The 22,535-nt window shown below is 38.4% G+C and overlaps 1 protein-coding gene across 1 annotated transcript in view; it reads right to left on the bottom strand.

Moving 5' to 3' along the window:
- Nucleotides 1-22,535, bottom strand: part of LOC138170116 (lipoxygenase homology domain-containing protein 1-like) — a 657,842-nt gene that overhangs the window by 471,624 nt on the left and 163,683 nt on the right. Inside the window, exons 19-21 of the mRNA XM_069099511.1 lie at nt 15,987-16,119; nt 14,439-14,590; nt 6,785-6,939 (exon numbers count right to left, since the gene is read on the bottom strand). Coding sequence (XP_068955612.1) covers nt 6,785-6,939; nt 14,439-14,590; nt 15,987-16,119 — 440 coding nt within the window. The remainder of the gene's footprint in view (nt 1-6,784; nt 6,940-14,438; nt 14,591-15,986; nt 16,120-22,535) is intronic.

Here is a 22,535-nt window from a genome sequence, read left to right as displayed (position 1 = left end):
CATCCCTCACAAGAAGAAAATATGATACAATGCCAAGCCTGAAGTCAAGAAGACTCATCTTTCCAAGTTCAAATCTGGTCTTAGGCACTTACTAGCTGTGTGACCCTGGGCAAGTCACTTAACCCTGTTTGCCTTAGTTTCTTCATCTAAAAAAATAACCAGAGAAGGAAATAGCAAACTACTCCAGTATCTTTGCCAAGGAAATCCTAAATGGGGTCACCAAGAATCAGACACTACTAAAATGAGTGAACAACAACAAATTTTGCTTTTACAACATCTCCAATTCCCAACGCATGCCAGGCTTGGAAATAGTTTTCATGTTTTTGTTTTTGTTTTTTAATATTTGACACTGGATCTCCCTATCTCACCCAGGACAAAAGTGCTATTCATGGGTCAACCCCATTGCTGGTTAACAAAAATTTTGACCTGTTCCATTTCTGGTCTGGGTCACTTCAATCTTTCTCAAGCAGCCTGGTTTACCTCCTCCCACCCTGCCCCAAGCACTCCAGGAGGCTCACCATATTGGTGCTGGACTTAATGTGGACCAAAAGGTCTTGGCCTACTGAAGCTCAGTTTCCTATACTTAGCTTTCCTAATAGCGGGAACTACATTCTCCAGAACACCCAGCATATCTCAGGTTTTCCATCAATTCCTATTCTTCCTCCACTCCCTTTTCAAAGAACAATCTTGAATAACAAAGTATTTTAAAATTGGGGGTGGAGAAAACAGTTTATCAAAACTAGCTAAGCTATCACAAAAGTTTCACATTATATTCAATGTTCCCAGCTTATATTCATAAACTCCATCTCTACAAAGAGACAAGAAGGGATATCTTCACTATGAGGTTCATAATGTAAAGGACAAAGCTGAAACTTCGAAAAAGGAAATAGTTGTTTGTATATCAACCAAGGACAAATCTTGCATAGGGGGCATCAGGGAGGGAATCATCCAATAAGAGGAAGAGGAAGAAGAAATGAAATTGGTTGACTTGTGATGCTCTGAGGGATACTGAAGTGTCTATTTGTTGAACTCATGTTAATAATAGGGGGGCATAATGTCCTTTTAGAGTCTTAGAGAAAATTTTCTGAGAACTGTCAGACCTGATGCCCATTAACCACTTCTGGTGATTGGCATGGGACAAATAATGCTGGCAGAAAGAATCTAGGAAATATTGCTAATGAATGTGAAGTATTATTCAAAAAATTAAAAAAAACTTGGAGGGTATAGGTGACATTTTCTTCATTATTGCCAATTTAAGATAAGGACCTTAGGTCAGAGAGGCATATTTGGTAACTGGACAGATGGTTAAGAACAGGATTTGGATTTCTGGACCACAGCTCACAAAACAATAATGATGGGCTCTTGGCCAGGGGGAGAACACAACTAATAAGAATTAATACTCATCTTCTGTTAATCTTAGAAATATGATCAAAAGATATTTCAAATGAAAAGGAAAGGAGAGGGGAAAACCTGCTTTTATGTGTACCGAACAAGATATCATAGAAATTAATTAGAATATAGGAAGAAGAAAACCTGTAATTCACAGGAGTCAAAAATCAAGAAAGAAACTAGTAATAAAATACACATCCTCAGCTGCCTAGATACAAAAGCACAATGTTTAGGTAACGATCAAGGTGAACAAAAGATCCTAATACAGGGAAGCAAAATTGGCTTCACAAGTATCACTCAGCCTCTGTAGGATAGGATCCATCAAGAATCCAGCTCAGGAAAGGTCTACAAAAGAAACAGAACACATAAAATCAAGGCGGTATAGAGCAATATTGTATGTTAATAAGGCATAAAATCCCATTTAAAATAACAATAAAATGCATAAAACACCTGGGAGTTGATCTTAAGTCACACTCATGACCTTCATGTAAGGATACCATTGCAGAAATCTCTTTTTAAAAAATTATTTAAGTGGAAGGATATTCAATTGTAATGGCTGACCCATGCCAACATAATGAAAAATGATGATAATACCCAAATTAGTTTATAGATTGTGTGCTATAACAATCAAAACTATGAAAGAAATACTTTATAAAAGTAGAAGAAAAAGAAGAAAATTCCCTCGGAGGAACAAAATACCTAGAATCACAAAAGACAAAAGGGAAATAACATCTCTAGTCCACAATTCATACTCTAGAGAAGTAGTCATTGAAACTAGTTGATAGGTCTGACATCTTAGCTTTGATGTAGTAGCAGCAGGAGTTCATGAAGTCTCACCATGCTGCCCAAGGATGATAAGAAAGAAAGATGTCGGCAACTCAGTCAAGAAGGACAAAGATCCCATGAATGAATCTGGGGGCAAAGCTAAGAAGTGGTCTGAGGCAAGTTCAACAATGTGGTTCTGTCTGACAAAGCAATGTATGACAAATTCTGCAAGGAGGTCCCCAACTATAAACTTATCACTCTGCAGTAGTCTCAGATAAACTGCATATCTAGGGTCCTCTAGTCCAGGCAGCCTTCCTGAAAATGCTTAGTAAAGGTCTGATTAAGCTAGTTTCTAAGGACAGAGCACAAGTGAAATATACAGAAACAGCAAGAGTGGAGATGTTCCAGCTGCTAAAGATGCATGAAATGGTTCAACATTTTTGTGTACACTTTCAAAAATTAATTTAATGGACTAAGAAAAAAACAAACTAGTTTTTAAAACTGTTTTTAAAAAAACAGAAAAGTAGATCAATGTAAGAGACTTAATGAAAAATAAGAAACAATTTAATTCAGTAACACATTATTTAATAAACTGGAGAACATTAATTACTTGGGAAGGAATTCTCTATTTGATAAGAATTATGAGGAGATCTGGACAGTAGTTTGGCAGAAATTAGGTTTAGACCAACACTTATATCATATACTATGATAAACCAAAATGGATATATGAACTGAACATTAGAGTCATTCATGATACATGAAGAACCATGGAAGGAATTGGGGATAGTCAACTTAGGAAAAAGAAAACTGGAGGGGAGGAAGAACAGATAGTCCTCTTCAAGTATCTGAAGAGGCATAACACTTGTTCTACTTGGCCCCAGAGACTCAGAGTTTGGCTTAATGAAAAGAAAAAGTTCCTAACAATTAGAGCTACCCAAAGTGGAACAGGCCACCTTGGAAGATAGTGGGTTTCCCTTCCTAAAGATCTTTAAGCATAGGCTACACATAATCACTTGTTGGGAATCCTATAGGCCAGATTCCCAGGCAGGTATGGATAGAATTAGATGGCCTCTGAGGTTGGAACCAAAAATATGAGAGGATTATAGAGTCTACAGCTGGAAGGAACCCCAGAGGCCTTCCAGCTCCATTTGACAGATGATGACACTGAGGCCTAGGGAAGCCAAATGTCGTCACCTGAGTTCACACATGTGGTATTAGAGGTAGGATTTGAACCCAAGTTCTCTGACTCCAAAGTCAATGCTCCTCCCGCTGCAGTGTGATGGCTTCTATTTCATTGATTCCACAAATTCATTTCAGGGAGTAAAAGCACTAGCTATGAGGCTGAAGGTGGCTCCGTATTGAGAGGATTCTCCTGAATACCAATAATTTAACTTTTTATTTTGGCATAAGAAAAGTAAACTCCAAGTTAGTCATCCCCTCAGTGTCATCAGAGTATGGTCAGTCCTAGTGACAGTGCCAGAATCTGATGGTCTCTCATCATTTAATTTCAAATTCAACCCAGCCTTGGGTAGTAGGAATGTTCCTGGGAAGAAGTGATGTTCAATAGAGATACTAAGGTCGAGACAGCTCCTGGTTCAGAGATGATTTAGGGAGTATGCAGCCTGCCTGCCCTGCCCTCCACCAGCAGTTCCTGATGCATGGTTACTCATTCTCCAGTACTATTGCATATTAAAAATTGGTTTGAAGGAAACTAAAGGCTTCCTTCTGAAGACCTGAAGAAAGGTCTTCAGAAGCAAGGACTGGGCAATCCTGCAGTAAGACTTCAGAACTATTTGGAGCTTTTAGCTCTCTGCCTTCTATAGACAACGGGAAAGGAAAGGAAGGGAATAAGCATTTTTACAGTACTGCTCTGTACCAGGCTCTATGCTGCCCACTTTTTACAAATATTATCTCATTTGATCACCCAGGATAGTAATTTTCACCCAAGTTGTCTAGACCACAAATATCCTTGTGCTAAGTCATCCAGAAACCCTAGAGCTCAATGTCCTTAAAAGTGAATGAGTTTACCAACTGTTGAGTAACTAATTGTTTGGCCATGCCTCTGTAGGTCACAATGTTGCCGTTGTGCCCTAAATGCTGCATCAGCTCCATGGAGTTCTTGCTAACAGGAAAGAACAGCCTTCGAGCAAAAGCTGGGGCCAAAAAATATTCATAAAGGAATCTTTCATCTCTGGACTTCTCAGTCCCTCCTCTTCAAATACATATGTAGGGCTTATATGATACCCACTTGGAATATGGATGTGTCAACACGGAGCTATCTATGTGTGGCTTGCAGGGAGGTTTAGTAGGTATATTGGGACTTCTGCCATCCCTCTCAAGGAAACTTTGATTCCTTCCTTGATGGAGAGCAGGAAAATGGTTCATGAAATTGGCTTTGTTTTCTTCTAAGAGAATTATATCAATCTATTGTCCCTTTAAATATTTCTAGTCTAAATGAATTACTAGGGGTTGGTATGTTTTTGTTGCAAGCTGCTTTTCAGGTTGTTATTCCTTAAAGAGAAACATATATAAAATCTTGCCCCATTACCACCAAATACTAGCTACCCAGGCACCATCACAGAGAGAGAATGAGTAAACCTGCTTGTACAACCAAACAGCAAAAGGAATTCAGAAAAGTTATACTAATTATAATATACCAAAAATATTCAAAATGAATGACTTCTTTCCTGGGAATGAAATATCAAAGCTCAACCAAGAGATAAATCCCATTTTCCCCCAAGAAGAAATTCCCTGAAGTATCCAGTGAGGGAAACTGGAAATAAGGGACATGTTAAGGAGGCTGCTTTCCCTCACTTGTCAACCTTTAAAAGTCTTTTCTCTTTCTTTAAAGGCTTCTCCCTGAACAAAGGCAAGAACAGTATATATCCTCTCATGAAGCAGGAAGGCAAAACGTCATGCCTGTCTCAAACTCTCAAGCTACCAGTATCTCCCATGCAAGTTTGAGTTTGTCCTTCATTCTCAAACTGAGAGGGGAAGACCTTCAGGGTTGCTAGCCAAAAGAGAAACAGCTACTATTTACATTCACTCCAAACTAGGAGGGCAGGGACCTACTATTGTCCAATCTATGAGCTCCCCAGTGAATTGGATTTAAGGCTTTGTCTTCTAGAAAGAAATCTAGCAAGTAAACCTCTAATGAGGTGCCTTTCAGCCATCAAAATGTATCTTCCTTTGGACAGGGAAAGCTCAGGTAAGGGGAGGGGAGGGAGAAGGAAGAGGAAAGGGGAGGGAAGAGGAAGGGAAGAGGAGGGGAAGGGGGAGGGGAGGAGAGGATGGGAAAGGAGAGGGGAACAAGGCAGGATGAGGGAGAGGAGGTGGGGAAGAGAGGTGGAGGTGGGGGAGGGAAGACAGAGGACGGGAAGAGAAGACTACTCACAGACTGTGTTTGTCCCTTTTTTCTGGAAGAGGACCATGACGTCAGAGAGATAATGACATAACTTGTCTCATTGACTGCCATACCTTTAATTATTATCAAGGGCACTACCATCCTTCCCATCAGGTCATAACCTCAGACTCATCCTTGACTGTTCACTTTCTATTACCCTACATATCCAATAATCGTCTTATATCATAAGGCTGTTATAGAAGAATGGGGCCAGACTGTGGAGTGCCTTGAATGCCAGACAGAAAACTTTAGACATTATTCTGTAGATAGCAAGAACCACTAGAAATTTTTGAACAAGGGAGTTCAAAGCAATTCTTTATCAAGAGTAAGCTGGCAGTCACGTAAGAGATTAAAAGGAAGAAATTTGGAACAAGGAGCCCAGACTGAAGAATATATACAATGACTATAGTGATGATGATAACAACAATAAGAACACCAACAATAACATAATAATAATCTTAAAATAAGGATCTGAATTAGGGTAATGACTGCGAGAATACAAAGGAAGGACCAGACTGAAGAAGATGCTGAATAAAGGAAAGATGCAATTTGGTGCCTATGAGTAATAAGCAGCCAAAGAGAATTCTTGTTACTGCTGTCTGGGTTTGGTATCTCATTGTTCTTTGGTCTTTTATAATGGAATTCCCTTAGTCCCTGTTGCATTGCCCTGTCTAATACATTCTCCCTTGCACCAATTCCTGCTAAGGTCTTGAGCTGCTGCCGCCCTTGGGTACTGGATCTTTCTTCCTGACTTTTTCTAAGTGAACTGTTTTGCCTTTCTGGGTCTCATTTCCTTCCTGCTGATTTCCTCTTTTGAAAGAACACCAACAAGACAATCCTGTTTTTAAGATCGGAGTTCACTGACTCTTCTGATAATGGATTAGGTTTTAATTTAAAAACTTATTTCTGTGATTTATCCTCACTATTTGCTTAGTAGATTTCAGGCTTTAAGTGACATTATTCCTATAGCATTGAAGCACATTGCACTGTTTCATCAAGAAGATATGAAGGGATATGGACTCTCTTTTCAGTAATTACCAGTAGATCACTAAATTAAGTTATCAGTGGCAGAATATTAAATCATGTGGAAAATGTAAAATATACCTTTTCCCATAAAAATCAAACAGTTCTGTAAAATTTTGCCAGCTATGAGGTGAATGTAATTCTAAGAGAATAACATATTTGAGAAGAGAAAGATTAAACATAGCACTAGAGGGTTAACCTTACCTTTCACAGTTGAATACGGACTCTGATTCCTTCATCGGCTCTCTGACAATGACTTTTTCACAGTACCAGTACTGCGGTAGGTCAGTGGCCTCACAAAGCAACAGTGCCTTCTTCAGCTTTCCCAGAGATACTGCTTCCACTTGAAATTTATCAATCTGGGAAACAGGGGCAAAAAAATCCCCCAGAAATAACAAAGGTCAAGCAGATGACAAATGCAAGCAATAACAATAGCCCAAGAAACACCAGAAGCTCATGTCACTAAGGTTAACATCAGAGTGGGGCAATAACAAAAGAAAAATAAGCAAGTTACATTTTCATTATACACAAAAACTCTCTCTCTCTCCACACACAAACACACACACACACACACACACACACACACACACATATATATAATTTGTTTATTCGTTTGCTCATTTATTTATTTGGACAGACTTTTCCTTCTTGTAGTTCCATTTTTCCCAGTCAGTGTGAAAAGAGCTGAAGTAAAGAAGGCCATGTGTGGCTTCTGCTTTTTCTGGACTCCTGCCTCTGGTGACAAAAATCATTTTAATGGAGACAAGCGGCTTATTAGAGTTGGTCAGGCAGACCACAGCCTGACCTAATGAAGAGCAAGCCCACAATTCAGTTTCCATGAAAACAACTACAAGTCAAAGGATGTGGGAACAATTTTTTTAAAGCTCATGCTTTTCTCTGTAAATAACCCTATAGTACATCCTTCAGCTTTCTATATAAAAAGGTCACTTCTATCTTCGATCTTTTTTTATTCTATTTTTTTTTATTTTTGGAGGAGGGAAGGCAGGGCAATTGGGGTTAAGTGACTTGTCCAAGGTCACACGGCTAGTAATTGTTAAGTGTCTGAGGTTGCATTTGAACTCAGATCCTCCTGACTCCAGGGCCAGTGCTCTATTTACTACGCCACCTAGCAGCCCCTTCCATCTTCAGTCTTAAAGAAGATCAGTGACACATCACAAATCTATGGACATTTCTGCAGAGGTCACACATAGAGCTAGGAGGGTCTACAGTAAAAGTTATGCTGGTTTTGAATGGAAGGAATTCTCTTGTATGCTACTTCCTTATAATCTTTTGACAAAAATGACTACCCTAAAATTACTCATAGGAAGAAGTCCAGGAAATCCTTGTCTGGACAGTCCTCAGAGCTTACAGTTGGCACTTGGTGAACATTTTAGCTGTTCACAATAAAGTGTGTGTGTATGTGTGTGTTTGTGTTCACACTCCAGTTTTGTAGCCCCTAAAGCCTGATGAGTGAGGGATGTTTTCAAGAATTCTTTTCTACTAGATAATTCCTCAGAAGCTATAATGCACTAATGTACTGGTTATAACATTAAAGAGAGACAACAAAGCATGGTGCATGGAGGGCCAGTCCCAGAGTCAGGTATAATAATAGCTCACATTAATATACATTAGAGCTTTAAGATTTGCAAAAAGCATTACTTAAGTTATCTCATTGTATCATCAGAACAACCCAGTGGCCTAAGCATGGTTATAATACCCCCCACTCTCTTCCTTATATACACAAGGCATGGGTCAGGGACTTGGGTTACTCACTGGCTTAAAACAAGGCTTCCTTTTCATATTTTTTTCTGCAGAGTGCTAAAAAGGAAGTGTGAGGGTCACCAGAGCATGGAATCACTTAGAGCTGGAAAGTAAGCCTTTAAATCCAACCTCCACATTTTACGTATAAGGAAACAAAGACACAGAAAGGTTGAGTTATTTGCCCAGAGTTACACAGCTATCAAATGTCTAAGGCAAGCTCAGATCATCCTGATGCTAAGCCCAGTATTTGATTCCCTAAAACTTTGCCTCATGAAACTTGTCTGTCTTGAGGAGTTACCTAGATTTTAGAAGCCAGTCTCCCACACTGGAACACCTCTCTGGAACTCAAATCCCCAGGGCTTAGTAGACTAGCATTGAAGAAAGCCTCTACCAGCTCTGGGGAAGCACAATGAACTCTGGTTCCCATGGCCTCTACTTTGAACATAATGAGGCCATTCCTGGTACTTTTCAGTGACTGCCAAATGCAAAAGGTATATTCAATGATCTTAGTAACTATCTGCCTCAGCCCCTATCTGTATTTACCCTGACTGATAAATATAGTTGCCTCATCACTCTTATCCATCCAGAATTAATTATGGTGCACAAGGATTTGTTGAGCAATAGAATTATAGATTTAAAACTCAAAAGGATATTCAGTGGTACCTTGTACAAGTCGCTCATTTTACAGTTGAAGAAACTGAGGCTGCAAAAGGTGAAATCACTTCACCAAGGTCCCACTGTAAGCATCAAAGATGGGATCTGAACCAGTGCTTCCAGTTCCAGCTACAATGATAATTTTGAAAGCTATGTGAAGGATGAACTGAAGAGAGGATTGGAAGCCGTTAGGATTATCCAATAGTGCCAGTGAGAGGAAAATAGGGTACAAGCTAGGATAGTGACTTGGGGGAAGGGGGTGGATACAAGGGGACACCCACTTCTTTGCTGCCTGTGAGGCCTCAAAAAATCCTCAGAGTGTACACAGTTCTTTGGAGAGTAGGTTCCAATTGTTGTAGCAGGTTTGAGGGCCTTTACCTGGATGGCTTGCATACAAAAGATGGCTTGGCCATATCTGGATAAAAGGAAGGGGAATGGGTTGCTCTGGTTTGGAATTAGAGCTGTATTAAAAGAGCCCTGGAAAAGAAACCTCCTGAGGTCTGGGATGTGGATTCAGAGAGCAAACTGGATGCTGTGACCCAGAGTTAAGAGGATAATAAAAGCAAACAGCTAGACAGAAGAGAGAAAAATAGAACTTGCAGCCGTGGCCTAAAACTAGAGAGGTTTGTACAGAATGAAGAAAAATCCACCATGAAGAGAAGGAGCCGGTGTTGGCGAGGTGATGGCCTGCCTCCCACAATTTCACCAACGACAATGTTCATTTATGATGCCAGCAGGCTAACTATACCCCCTTCTGGCTCTCCTTCATTACCATAGCTAGGGTCCTGGAAACACAAATGGCAGCCCCAGGAGGGTGTCACTGAGTGCTTCTGGAGATGCACAGAGCCTGGGCAGTTGGAAGCTGTACCGGGGCTCCAAAACTATAGCTGAACAACAGCAGCCAGATTTCTAAGTGTTCCTGACTTTAAAGACTGAATTAAACTGACTTTATTTTGTGTTTGCCACTCGGGGATTTAACTACTAGACAGAACCTGTTATATTTCACTCAGCTGTGGCTGGTGAATAAATAAGACAGGATAACACTAACTGATTTACTAAATGTTTACATCTGTTCTCCTTGGATAAGGTAACTATTCTAAATAACTACTGTTAATTTATAGACACAACTAGATAGGTCAATGATACTTATGGACTTCTTAGATGAGCTGAATTGAATTCCCCACTGCCAGAACTTAGATCTATTGATGGCATCCACGTGATCATTTTGTAACCTAAAATGATCTAACCTTCATAAGCACAAAATAAATAATGCTGAAAAGCAGTTGGACCAGTGGAATCTAGGCCAACATCCTTCTGGTAAGAGAGCAGTGAGATACCCTGATGGTTCCCAAAAATGATTTTCTCAATTTCCTTCTTTAAGAGAGCATATGATCTTGGGACTCATAAGCTATTTTCTTTGCATTGCATAAATCAAATAAAAGCATACATAAATGTCAAAGGAGTTTTTCCTCACTTGATTCTAAACCCTAAAAGATCTGCCATTGAGTCCCTGGATGTACCATTTGTTTTCTACAGCACCAGCTCTCTCCAAAGTTTTTACCAAATCTATATTCTCACTTCTCTTTCCACTATGGTAGACTCTATCCACTATATAATGGTTAATAGGCCAGTAACAAAAGGGATGAATGAACAAAATGCTACATAAAAAACACAAAGAGGAGACTCCAGCTAAAAAGATATCACTGCCAAAAAATGCACAACAGAATCTGGCAAACTAAGCTGGAGTGGAGCAGGCAGAGCTGGAGAATCGTTCTCAGGACCCTGGCCAAAGGGTATGTAAAGGAGAAGGCAGAGGACTGGAAATGTAATATCATTGGAATAGGAAACTCCCAGGTAAGAAAACTCCTTCTGCTAATGCAACTTGGCCCCTCCTGGGCAAGTCAAAGTGTCATCAAAGAGTTTCCTGGAACAATGAGATCTTAAATGACTCGCTCAAAGCCAGAAAGTTAGGGGTAGGTCTTAAACCCATATCTTCCCAGCATTGCAGACAACTGTCTACCATCCATGTCATCCTGAAAATCAATATGCATGCTTATTTGCAAAAATGTGGAAAACATCAAGGCTGGTACCTATTGATTATGCCAGCTACACTTAAATGTGTGAACAATAAGACCGACATCAATGTTATGGCTGAATGCAAAAGTCAATTACCTTTAACTATTAATTGCTTAAATAAAAAAAAGGATCTGCTCATTTTCTTCATCATTAGCTTTTTATTGAAGTCATGTGTGTTAAAATTCATATTGACTCTAAAAAAACTGGTTCTCAAAGGAAAGTCTGGATGGGGGATCTTTGATATCCTATACAAATCTTTAGATGATTCTGAAATTATTCTTTCAATTCTTAGCATAGCCTTTGACTGAATCCCAACTTCACAAAACAAATCCCCTTAATAAAAGTATTTTTTCTGTAAAACTTAGACTCAGTCAAAAGGCCACCTAGAGGGCCATATGTGCCTCGAGACCCCACAGCTGACCTAGGACATAGTAGGTAATTAATAAATGCTGGCGAACTGACTTTCATAGTAGCATTAATGATATCATATGTTCCTGGCCTGAATTAATAACTGACTTGTTGTAACTAATAGAACTAACAGTCCTGTAGAGAATAAATAAGTAGAAGAATAAACTTCCCTATCACTGTCACATGCACCACCATGCTCCCAGGCCCACAGACTCGTGACCTGGGTGTTGTGTTCTTTTCACATCTCCCATCATTATCCTTTATAATCTATTCCCAAGGCCTATTGCTTTTACCTCTTCCCACTCTGGTGTAGCCCTTACCATCTAATGCCTGCATTGCCTCAACAGCCTGCTGGTGGGTCTGCCAGGCACAAGTCTTCCCTCACTCCCACTCATCCTTTATTCAGCTACCAAAGGGATTTTCCTAAAGCACAGATCCATACTTGTCATCCCCAAACTGAATAAATTCTAGGGGCTCCCTATTGCCCCAGGGTCAAATATAAAGTCTTCTGTTTGGCATTTAAAACCAGCCTTCTTATACCTTCCATCCTCCCCCACCCCCAGTCATGTACTCTTTAATCCAGTGACTGGCCTCCTGGTTATTCCTCATGTAAAATATTCCATCTTTCAGCTCCAAGTATTTTTTCTGTCCTCATGCCTGTACCCCACCTGAAATGCTGTCCTTCCTCATCTCTGCCTATTGACTTCTCTGACTTCTTTCAGGTCCCGACTAGAGTCCTACCTCCCACAGGAAGCCTTTCCAAATCCCTCTTAATTCTAGTGTCTTCCCTCTCTTAATTATTTCCCATGTACCTTGTGTTTGTTTGTATATATTTGTTTGCTTGGGGGTTTCCCCGTTAGATTGTGGACACCTTGTGGGCAGGGACTGACTTTTGCCTTTCTTGTATTCCCAGTGCTTAGCACAGTCCCTGGCACATAATATATGATTAATAAACATTTATGACTGACTGAATACAGGTATCTCATTCACCAACCACAATACTATGACTGGAGAAAGAAGAGGCAAAACTACCTGAATTAGTTTCACACATATCTGAAGAATGTTGATCAGTAAGGGGGGGCATCCCTACTTATTTGGGCAGAAATGTTTGATGACCACAGTGCTGCCCACAATCACATATGCATCAGAATATGAGTCCACAATAAATTAAGAACAGAAGCTTGTCGTCACCTACTATGCAATAGAAAGAAAATATATAAAGGATTTGGGGGGGGGATAGAAGGGGAGCACATTGTCCCTTTCTGAACAACCACTTGACAAATGAGGAACCCTGCAGAAGGTCAGGAATGAAAGATGTATTAGAGGTAGTATATCATGTAAAAAGGCACCGGGCAGATCATATACCAAGGATGAAAGACAATAGATGGCCTGTCCAAATAACAAATTGGATCCCATAAGATCATAAATGGGCAATAGGGAGGATGAAAATTCAGTGGGACCAGCTTTATTTGAGAAAAGATAAAAACAGTAGCATGGAAAAGAGTGCTAGACTCGGAGTCAAGACACTTGGGTCTGATTTCTGGGTCAAAGATTAGCCGTGTCATATTGAGCAAGTCCCTCCTCAAATTCTGTTTTAACTTCTGGAAAATGAGTGTGATTGTCCCAGTGGCACCATGGACAACAGAGCACTGAAGCTGGCATCAGGAAACCTGAGTTCGGATCTAACCTTAGACACCAAACTAGGCCCATGACCCTGGGAAAATTATTTAACCCCTGTCTTACCTCAGTATCCTCCACTGTAAAATGGGGATAACAATAATAACAGCACCTATCTCCTAAAGTGGTTGTGAGGATCAGATAGGATATTTGTAAAGTGCTTATCACAGTGCATGACTCATAGAAGGTATTTAATAAATGCTTGTTCTTCTCTCCTCCCCAATATATAATTAAAAGCATTATTCTAAGAAAAGGGGGGAAGGAAATAAATATGTATATATCCACACATATGTGGAAATATACATACATGATGTACATATATGAATCTTGTAAATCTTCACATACTGCATATATGTTACATTGGTGTAATTTATTGGTTCTGATGTCGAATAACTCTATACTTGCATTATGATAAATGATGCCAGATTATATAGAATATAAGTATTAGTTTCAGTTTCATCCAGGGAATTAGTCATCTTTCTCTCATTCTAATGAGTCGTCTTATTTTGTGATATAAGTGAAAGAAAGATAGTTTTCTGAAGACCATGAAATGATAGCTCGTGGATCCCACAAGATTGAGAACCAGGATTCTAACCTAGATTTGGTCATCTTTCCCTTTAAAAATTATCCCTTTGGGAGGATTAATCCATGTTCTCAATTTCTGCATGTATGAATGAACAGTTCTTTCCTTAATCAACACCAAGACAAAAGCAAGTAAATATTCTTTCTTATTAGATTATCATTGACTCCTCTGTAATATCTCAGAAAATTTACTTAGGAATGACTTGTGGTCACATAAAAGGGAAAAAATTGGAACAGTAAGTAGCTTTAAGCATTGAAAATATAACTTCTTCTATTCAAATTGCTTTTTTCCAAAAAAGCCTACTGTTATTAAATGAAATATACTGTAAATGGCTCTTCTGAGACTAGAAGTTTTGAAACAATTTTTGTGCCTTTCAGTCTTGACTAAGCACGTTCATGCTATGATTCCCTCGTGCCCTTTCCTCTTCTTTTTCCCCCTTTCTCATCATTAACACTAATTTTTTATGTCTTTCTTTTCTTTGTTCTATTATTCATTAATGGTTTAGTGTATTTCATTGCTATTTCAAGAACAACCTTTCAGATAGAGCCAGTTAGAAAGTCATGTTAGGGAAAACCTATATTGAAAAGAAGACTTAACCAGAAAGCCAAAGCAAACCACTCCTTCAAGTACTGACATTTGAAAAGTGGTCTCTTTTAGAAACATTGCTGAGATGATGGGAAAATAATTATGTAGACTTACCTGACCTCGTTGGAATTTTATCGGCATATCTGATTTGTGGAGAAGCCTAATGCCGGAGTCACCTCTTTCTCCATATAGACACAGGTAAACTGCAGATGTGGTTTCTGCTTCCTTCAGTTGGCCCGTGTAGACATAAACATGGTATCTTACTACTATTAATCCAAAACAGGGAGAAGGCAAAAACAATCTGCTTAGTAACTCATACAAATTGAAGAGAACTAGTTAGAGGCTCAATCTATATTCTCAGACTTCTATGAAAGCACAGATTCCTCATCTGGAGTTCCCTTATCCTCATAATCTACCTGAATTAAAATCAATTTCCTTAAAAATATATGTAGGAAAAACTTTCTTTATAAAGAAATCTCTATATATTGATTAACGTTGTTTGCCCTTTTTCCAAAAGTACCAATGATATCACAGGTGATGTCTTAACTTGTGCATGAATTAGATTTAAATGAGGCACATTTGTACAAAGTCTTCTCTCTCTCTCTCTCTCCCTCTCTCTGTCTCTCTCTGTCTATCTGTCTTTCTGTCTGTCTCTCTCAGAATCATTGAAGTTCAGTGGCAAGATAAAAGTCAACATGACCAGTGATGGCCTCATGCTCATGGCCTGGGATGTATTGGATGACCTTGCCATCTTTGATGTCTGACCAAGCTCTAAATGTTTCACAGTACCTACTTCAGCTGCTTTCATGGCCGTTGAAACAAATTGTTCTCATTTACCCATTCCTCCAGGAGAAGACTTCATGTACTTGAGGTAGACATCCCTCTAACTCACTGACAGGTTTGAGGCCTATCTATACTCTGAACCTGATTTAGCCCATCTGCCAAGGCACTTTTACTAGAGTGTAGCTGCTGTTCTTGCTACAGTTTTTTGGAGCCACAGGTGAGAGTTGGGTTGACACCAACTGTGGATGAACAGTCCTGAAAATTGCTCGTCAAGCCCTCATACCAGAGGTGCTAGTCTACCTTGAACACTCCATATATCCCATTGATTAATTGATTAATGTATAGGGGAAAGAACATCTTGAATCATTAACCTAATTCATACATTGGACTTTAATATATAAGAAAAGAAGCCTACTGGGTTGACATCTTAAAAATAGAATTAATAAAGTAATGAATGAATGATAATTATACACCACTTTTATGGTCTTCTAAAAGAGAGGGGAACACTTGGCAAACTGTTTAAAGTTTATAGTGATTTTAGTTATAATGAGATATTTCAAGTAAGGGAAGACCTAAGAGCACAGTGAGGTATGAAAAGTAATGTCACAAAACTTCCACCTTCACCCTTGATGCCAATGGATAAGAAAAGTTTCAATACTCAGGAGCTCTAATTAGCTCTGGTCCTAGAATGGCCAAGGACTCAGGCACAATCTGTGGAACATTTACTTCTTACTGCATGCAACTTTCAACTTCATGCAAAAATAACTGTCTTTCCTCACTGGGCCAACTAACATCATGTAACTAAATATTTCAGAAATAAATAAAATAGCTATTCAAACACTAAAATGTAGCAGGCACTGCTGAAGTTTAATGACACACTTGGGAAAATTGCTTTTCCATCTTCTTCTACAGGTAGCTCACAGACTATGTCTCCATCTCCTCGTACTCTAGATAAACACTTGTTTGCCACAAACTCTAGGGTCTTCCTGCTCTTTAAATGCTGCATCGTCACCTGAAATTAAAGAGAAAACAAAGAAACAAAAGTTGAGCAATATTTCTTAAAGATTTCTTCTAGAGCTAAGCACTAGCATTATACAGCTGTGCATTTTCTCAGTAAATGCTCACGTGTGAGGCTGCACTATAATGGCCTAAGACAGCTTTCAGCTAGCAGGGGAGGATCCCATAGACAGCAAGGAAACCAAGAAGGGAATCTCTCAAGGACATAAAAAGGACACTTGGCCTTTGTACAGGTGTACGAACATGAATTATTCAGAACTTAAACACCTGCATTCCTCCTCCCCCTCCCCCAAAAGAACATTTCCACATTCTCTCTCTCTCTCTCTCTCTCTCTCACACACACACACACACACACACACACACACAGAGATGCTCTTTGGAACTGTGAATCTTATTTCATACCAATTGGGTTTTTTAAAATATATGATGAATTCAAAATATCTCCTGCTTATCAGTTCTTCCTTCTGAACTTCCTTCTATTTTCTTCTGTACCTTATAAAAAGTATTTCAAGAGCCCTCTTTTCTAGGCATAACTCTTGTTAACTTCAACTCCTATTAACTGAGAATAATAATTTTAAAAATACTTGTAAACAAATAAACATAGTCAAGTAAAATTTATCCACACAGTGGCCATGTCCAAAAAGTACATCTTTTTCTGGACCATATACCAATAACCTCTCTGTCAGAAGGTGGATAACACTCTTCATTGTGGATTCTAAGGGAAAACTGTTAACCATTGTATCGTCCATCAAAGTTGTTTTACTTTATATTGTTGTTCTCTTTATTTAAATCATCCCCCTGGTTCTCTACATCAGTTCATATGACCCAGTGTTCTCTGGAGTTAGATTTTGTCATTTCTTATTGCATTGCATTCACATACCACAATTTCACCTGTCAATTGTCTAACAGACAACCTGAGATAGCACCTTGGATTCTAGGTTGTTTTTTTTTCTTTTCTTTTTTACTTTCCCTCTTTAGGATCAGGTATTCTGTTTTGCAGTTTGATATGTTTCTACACAAAACTCTGTGTGTGTGTGTGTTTAATTGCTCCAGACTGCACTCCTAATTCTCTTAGACCATCTTGACAATAGCCTTTCTCAAAGAACCTTCATCTCTTCCCTATCTCCTTTTCAGACTCATTTTATATGTTATCTTCCACCATTAGAATGTAAGGTCCTTGAGAGCAGGAACTATCTTTCTGCTTATACTTTTATTCCCAGCATTTAGCACAATGTCCGGCACATGGTAAGTACTTGACAAATGTTTGTTGACTTGACTTGCCTTCAAACCTCCTTCCATTTGAGATCAGAGGAAGGTTCCAGAAATGTGTTGAAGTCAGCTCTGAATGGCTTAGGAGAAATGATTGTTCAGTTTTCAAGGTGAGCATTTAACCTAGAAATCAGTAAATCCTACACAGTACGCCTTGACTTACTGTATTGTTGATTGTCTAGAATTAAGAAACTGGTATGGAATATGTTAACACTATAGATTAAACTTTAAGATGTGTTTTGAATACATTTTTAATAGAAATACCTCTGCAAATCTAATTCTTATTTCTTGAATCCCTACTTTCATATTTGTATAGTCTTCCGAAAAATGCCAAGTTTCCCCCTTCTTCTTTCTACACAAGCGTATTCCTCTTTATACCCTTCCCTTTCCCCTCGTCAAGCCCTCAGAAGAGCACTAATCCACCCCCAAGACTTCCAGGTGGTTGTTTTTTTTCTTAGTTAATTCCCTCAATGTCCTTTGAAGACAATAAAGGTTCTGAAGAGACCATATTTCCTCTCCCCATTAGAATATTAGAACTACTTCATCAAATAGTTCTTTCCAATTGCACAAATAAATTTATTTTTATTTACATATTTTATTTTTCTAGGTTTCTTTGGAATCCTGTATTTGTATTTCAAAGCTCCTATTGAGTTCTGGTCATTAGAGATGCTTGACAGTCCTCTAAAAGGTTTATTTTTTTTCTATTTTTTGGATTACATTCAGCTTTATTCTTTTTTTGGTAGAAAGCCAATCTCTTTTGCCTTTTGGAATAATGTATTTCAAGATCTCTAATTTACATTATGAGCTGCCAGGTCTATGGTGATTCTGACTGGCCCCTTGATATATGAACTGTTCTTTCTAAATTCTTAAAGTGTTTCTTTTCCTGTGATATGAGAGTTCTGGATTTTGGCTGAAGTTCCTGGGACTTTTCCTTTGGGTGCTTCTTTCAGGTGTTTGGTGAATTCTTTCTCTCTTCATTCAATTAGATTCAATTCAATTAATTCAATTCGATCTGGCCAGTTTTCACTTAGGATTTCTTGAAATATAATACTTAGGTTTTTTTTTTTAAACTGCGGTTTTCAGAGAACCCAGTAATTCTTAACATATATCTCCTCAATCTGTTTTCCAGGTGAGTTATTTTTTATAACAGATATTTTACATTTTCTTTATCATTTTTTCAGTCTTTTGATTTTGTTTTAATACTTTTTGCTGTCTTATTAGCAGTTTAGTCTGGAGGAACTTTAGGTTTGGTATATATTTTTGAATCCCTACTTTGGGGCTTATATAGTCTTCTTACAGACCACTGATGAAAAATACCAAGTTTCACCCCTTTTTCTTCTTTCTACATACATGACTCCTCTTTATGTCCTTCTTTTTCCCCTCTTCAGTCCTCAGAAGAGAACTAATCTACTCCCAAAGCTTCCACGTTTTTTTTCTTATTTAATTACTTCAATACCCTTTGAAGACAATAAGGTTCTGAAAAGTTGATAGATATTTTCTTTGATTTATTCATCTCTGTAGCTTTTCACCATGGCCAGGCTTTACCTGCTGCTGTTATTGGGGGTGATCTCACCCTGGGACTCCTGCACTGATCTTTGTTTCCTGGGGTTGGTTCCCCACCCCCAGATCTTTGGGATTCAGAGCAATAGCTCTTCAGAGCTCTCTCAGCTTTGTCAGAATTGGATCAGCATCATCAGAACATCTTGGCCTGGAGTGTGCCATTGCTACATTGTGCTACCACTACTCAATGAGGCTACCAGGGCTTCCACCATCCCCACCCTGGGATTTTCTTACCACTCTGGGGCTTTGTTAAGTAGGCCCCTCATTCTTTTTTTGTTTTATTTTTGTTTGTTTGGGTTTTTTGCAGGGGGGAAGACAAAGCAATTGGGGTTAAGTGACTTGCCCAAGGTCATACAACTAGTCAGTAAGTGTGTCAAGTGTCTGAGGCCATATTTAGACTCAGGTCCTCCTGACTCTGGGGTCTGTGCTCTATTTACTGTGCCACCTAGCTGCCCCTATGCCTTTCACTCTTGCTGACTTTGGACACAGTCTTGTAAAATATCTTATTGAAAATAAGATAATGATATCAATATTGAAAATATTGAAAATCTCTGGTCACCAAGGAGGCTAAATTGTGCTAACAAGCAGGCCTCATTTCCTACTGCCTTAAGTAGTCTTCTGGCTGACTCATTGCACAATTCTGGTGTGGAAGAAATCATTAACTACAGTTTCTCATCAGATTTCTTGACCGTTCTTCAGTCTAGTGCAAACATCAGAATTTTGCTAGTATTGGTATACTTCCTCTTCAGGCAGAAATCTTCATCATCATCATCAATACTAACATTTATATATATGTGCCAGACAATATGCCTTAACATGATTTATAATTATTATTATATTATATATTATTTATAATTATATTATATAATATATTATATATAATTATATTATACATAATTTATTATATTATTAATATATTATATATAATATACTAATTATATTAATATATTATTATATTACAGTACAATTATATTAAAATACAAAAAATATTACAACTATTGCACTTTATTCTCATAAACACGCTGGGAATTAAGTGCAATTGTTATGCTCATTTTACAGAGGAAATTGAGTCAAACAAGGGTTAAACCACTTGCCCATAGTAGCCACACAGTCAGATTAAGCTCAGCTTTCTATCCACTGTGCCCCCAGCTGTGTCTTGGCCACAAAAGCCTCCTAAAAGGTTTTAATTCTCAGTGCTTTTTAAATATTGGCATTCCCTAGGCTGGCACTCCACACAGTACCCAAACTTTGTCGTCTAGTGTACCATAAACTGTCTCTCAGAATGTACTAAGCCACAGAATATCTTCTATTCTAGATACCCCATTAGAATATGAGCTTGATGAGGTCAGGGTCTAATCTATGTCTCTTTTTGCATCCCCAGGTCTTAGTCTAGTATCTGGTGCATGGTAGGTGTTTGATAAATGTTTGTGACTGACTGATATGCTGGTAGTAAAATAAGTGATATCACCATATCTTCTCACTAGCCTATAACAGGTCTTTGCATGAACTGGGTAAATTATTATATGCAATTCACATTGCATATGGTGTGAGAGCTAGAAACACTTGAGTCTAGTCCCACTTCTGGTCTATACTGTCTGTGTGACCCTAGGAAAGCCACTAAAATTCTTTGAGTTTTAAGGCAATTCTAAGGCTGTAAATTAACATGTGTATGTGTATATACATACACAGATATATATATATGTATGCATATATGCATATGAATATAAAATCAAATCTCTTTGATGCACATCCTCCCTGGAAGATTTAGTCCAGTGCTCCCTCCTGGTCCAGAGGCAAACAAGGGTTCTCAAAATCTATGCTGGAGTACAAATTGTGGTACGTTTTACCAAACTGGGAAGGTTTTGTATATGACATTGATGATTGACTTCATATCTTTTATCAGAGGACCAACCCAAGTAGGCTCTGATTAGTTTGCCAGAGAGGTAGACACCAGACAATGAATTTTTGTGGACAAATCAACTCATGAAATGAGGGAAAGAAAAAGTTGTGACCCCTGTTGGTAGAGGGAGATCCTGTGGAGAGAGTAAATAACGTGTATCCTTGCAGCAGTAGACAACATGAAGGATTGGCTCCAAAGGGTCAGAGGACTTAGGTTCAAATCCCAAGTTGGCCATATACTATATGTGTGACTCTATGGTCCCTTAGGCTTCAGTATGCTCTCCAGAAAATGAAGTAGTTAGAGCTACATAATTTCTGAGGTCCCTTTTGACTCAAGTCTAGGATACTATGATCCTATGTAAAAAGGTATGTTTCATTATGCAGAAAATCTCCATAATGCCATTAGAAAAGTAAGGAACAAATGAGATATACGAACTCAAGATATTTGTTTTAATTGAATTTTCTAGGAACATATGCAGCATTGCTGCAAAAAGATATAATTATCAAGAAAAAAGTGGAATAGTGAGGGTTTGGTACAAAAGAATATGGAAAGTCTCTGTTAACCAAGGAAGGTTCATCCCTTCACATTATCTCTTCTCACTTGGTTTGTTTTTTGGGTTTTTTTGGAGGGCAGTTGGGGTTAAGTGACTTGCCCAAAGTCACAAGGCTTGCAAATGTGTCAAGTGTCTGAGGCCGGATTTGAACTCAGGTCCTCCTGACTCCAGGGCCTGTTCTCTATTCACCGCGCTGCCTAGCCACCCCTCTTCTCACTAATTAACGTCATTAACACAAGAGAACACTGGCAGGAAATTTGGGAATATGTCTTTGTAATTATTATGAAAGACAATGGGGAACTATTATTTCCTTTAAAGAAATTTATTTAATAACAACTTTGGAAAGAAAGCTTTTATTCCATTAAAACAAAGTAAAGTTGAAAAACTATGCTTTGTCTTTTTTTTAGTCAAGGTCTGGATATTTTTGTGTTATATCAGAAAATATCAAAAAGATTTCCTGTAAAAGCTTTGAGCTTGGACATTTCGTTAATTTGAACTTTACTAAAACAGTTTTATACTAACAATAACAAAAATGCCTGGCATTTTTCTAGTATTTCTGCTCTGAAGGTTGTTCCCAAGCATGCTGTCTCATCACAACAACCTCCTCTATCATTATCAATGTTATGGAGATGAGGAACCTGAGCAAGAGAGACTTGCCCAGGGTCACCTAATTATTGGTCCAATGTTCAGGAAAAAAAAGGTCTCAGGTAACCAGTATGACACATCTCTGTAGTACTCTCTAAGTTCAGAGCACTAGACAGGGCTTGTTGATTGGTGAGAAAAAGAAGATAAATTAGCTGCCCTCAAGGCATTTGCAGTCTATTTGGGGAGAGGGAACAAACATGATCACAACAAAAGACCAATTATAAAACAGCATGACAGTAGATACAAATTAATGTAATGTAATGATCAATGTAGGGGGTTTCTGTTTCACTTGAACACTCATTTAAGAGCTTACTCAAAGAAGTGCTTCATGTAAGCTGCTGAGAATACAAAAATAGACCAGACATAGACCAAAGTCTCAAGATGCTTAAAATTTAATAGAGAAGAATGATATTTAAGTGTTGATGTCTTCATTATTTCATCAATGTAAATATAAGTATAATAGTGGCTAAGAGTTATATAGAAC

Source organism: Petaurus breviceps, unplaced genomic scaffold (assembly GCF_028583685.1).
Source record: "Petaurus breviceps papuanus isolate PSGF00001 unplaced genomic scaffold, PetGlider_PUasm1.0 38, whole genome shotgun sequence".
Classification (NCBI taxonomy): Eukaryota; Metazoa; Chordata; class Mammalia; order Diprotodontia; family Petauridae; genus Petaurus; species Petaurus breviceps.
The sequence above is the reverse complement of the archived record's forward strand: the minus strand, read 5'-3'. Positions and strand labels throughout refer to the sequence as shown.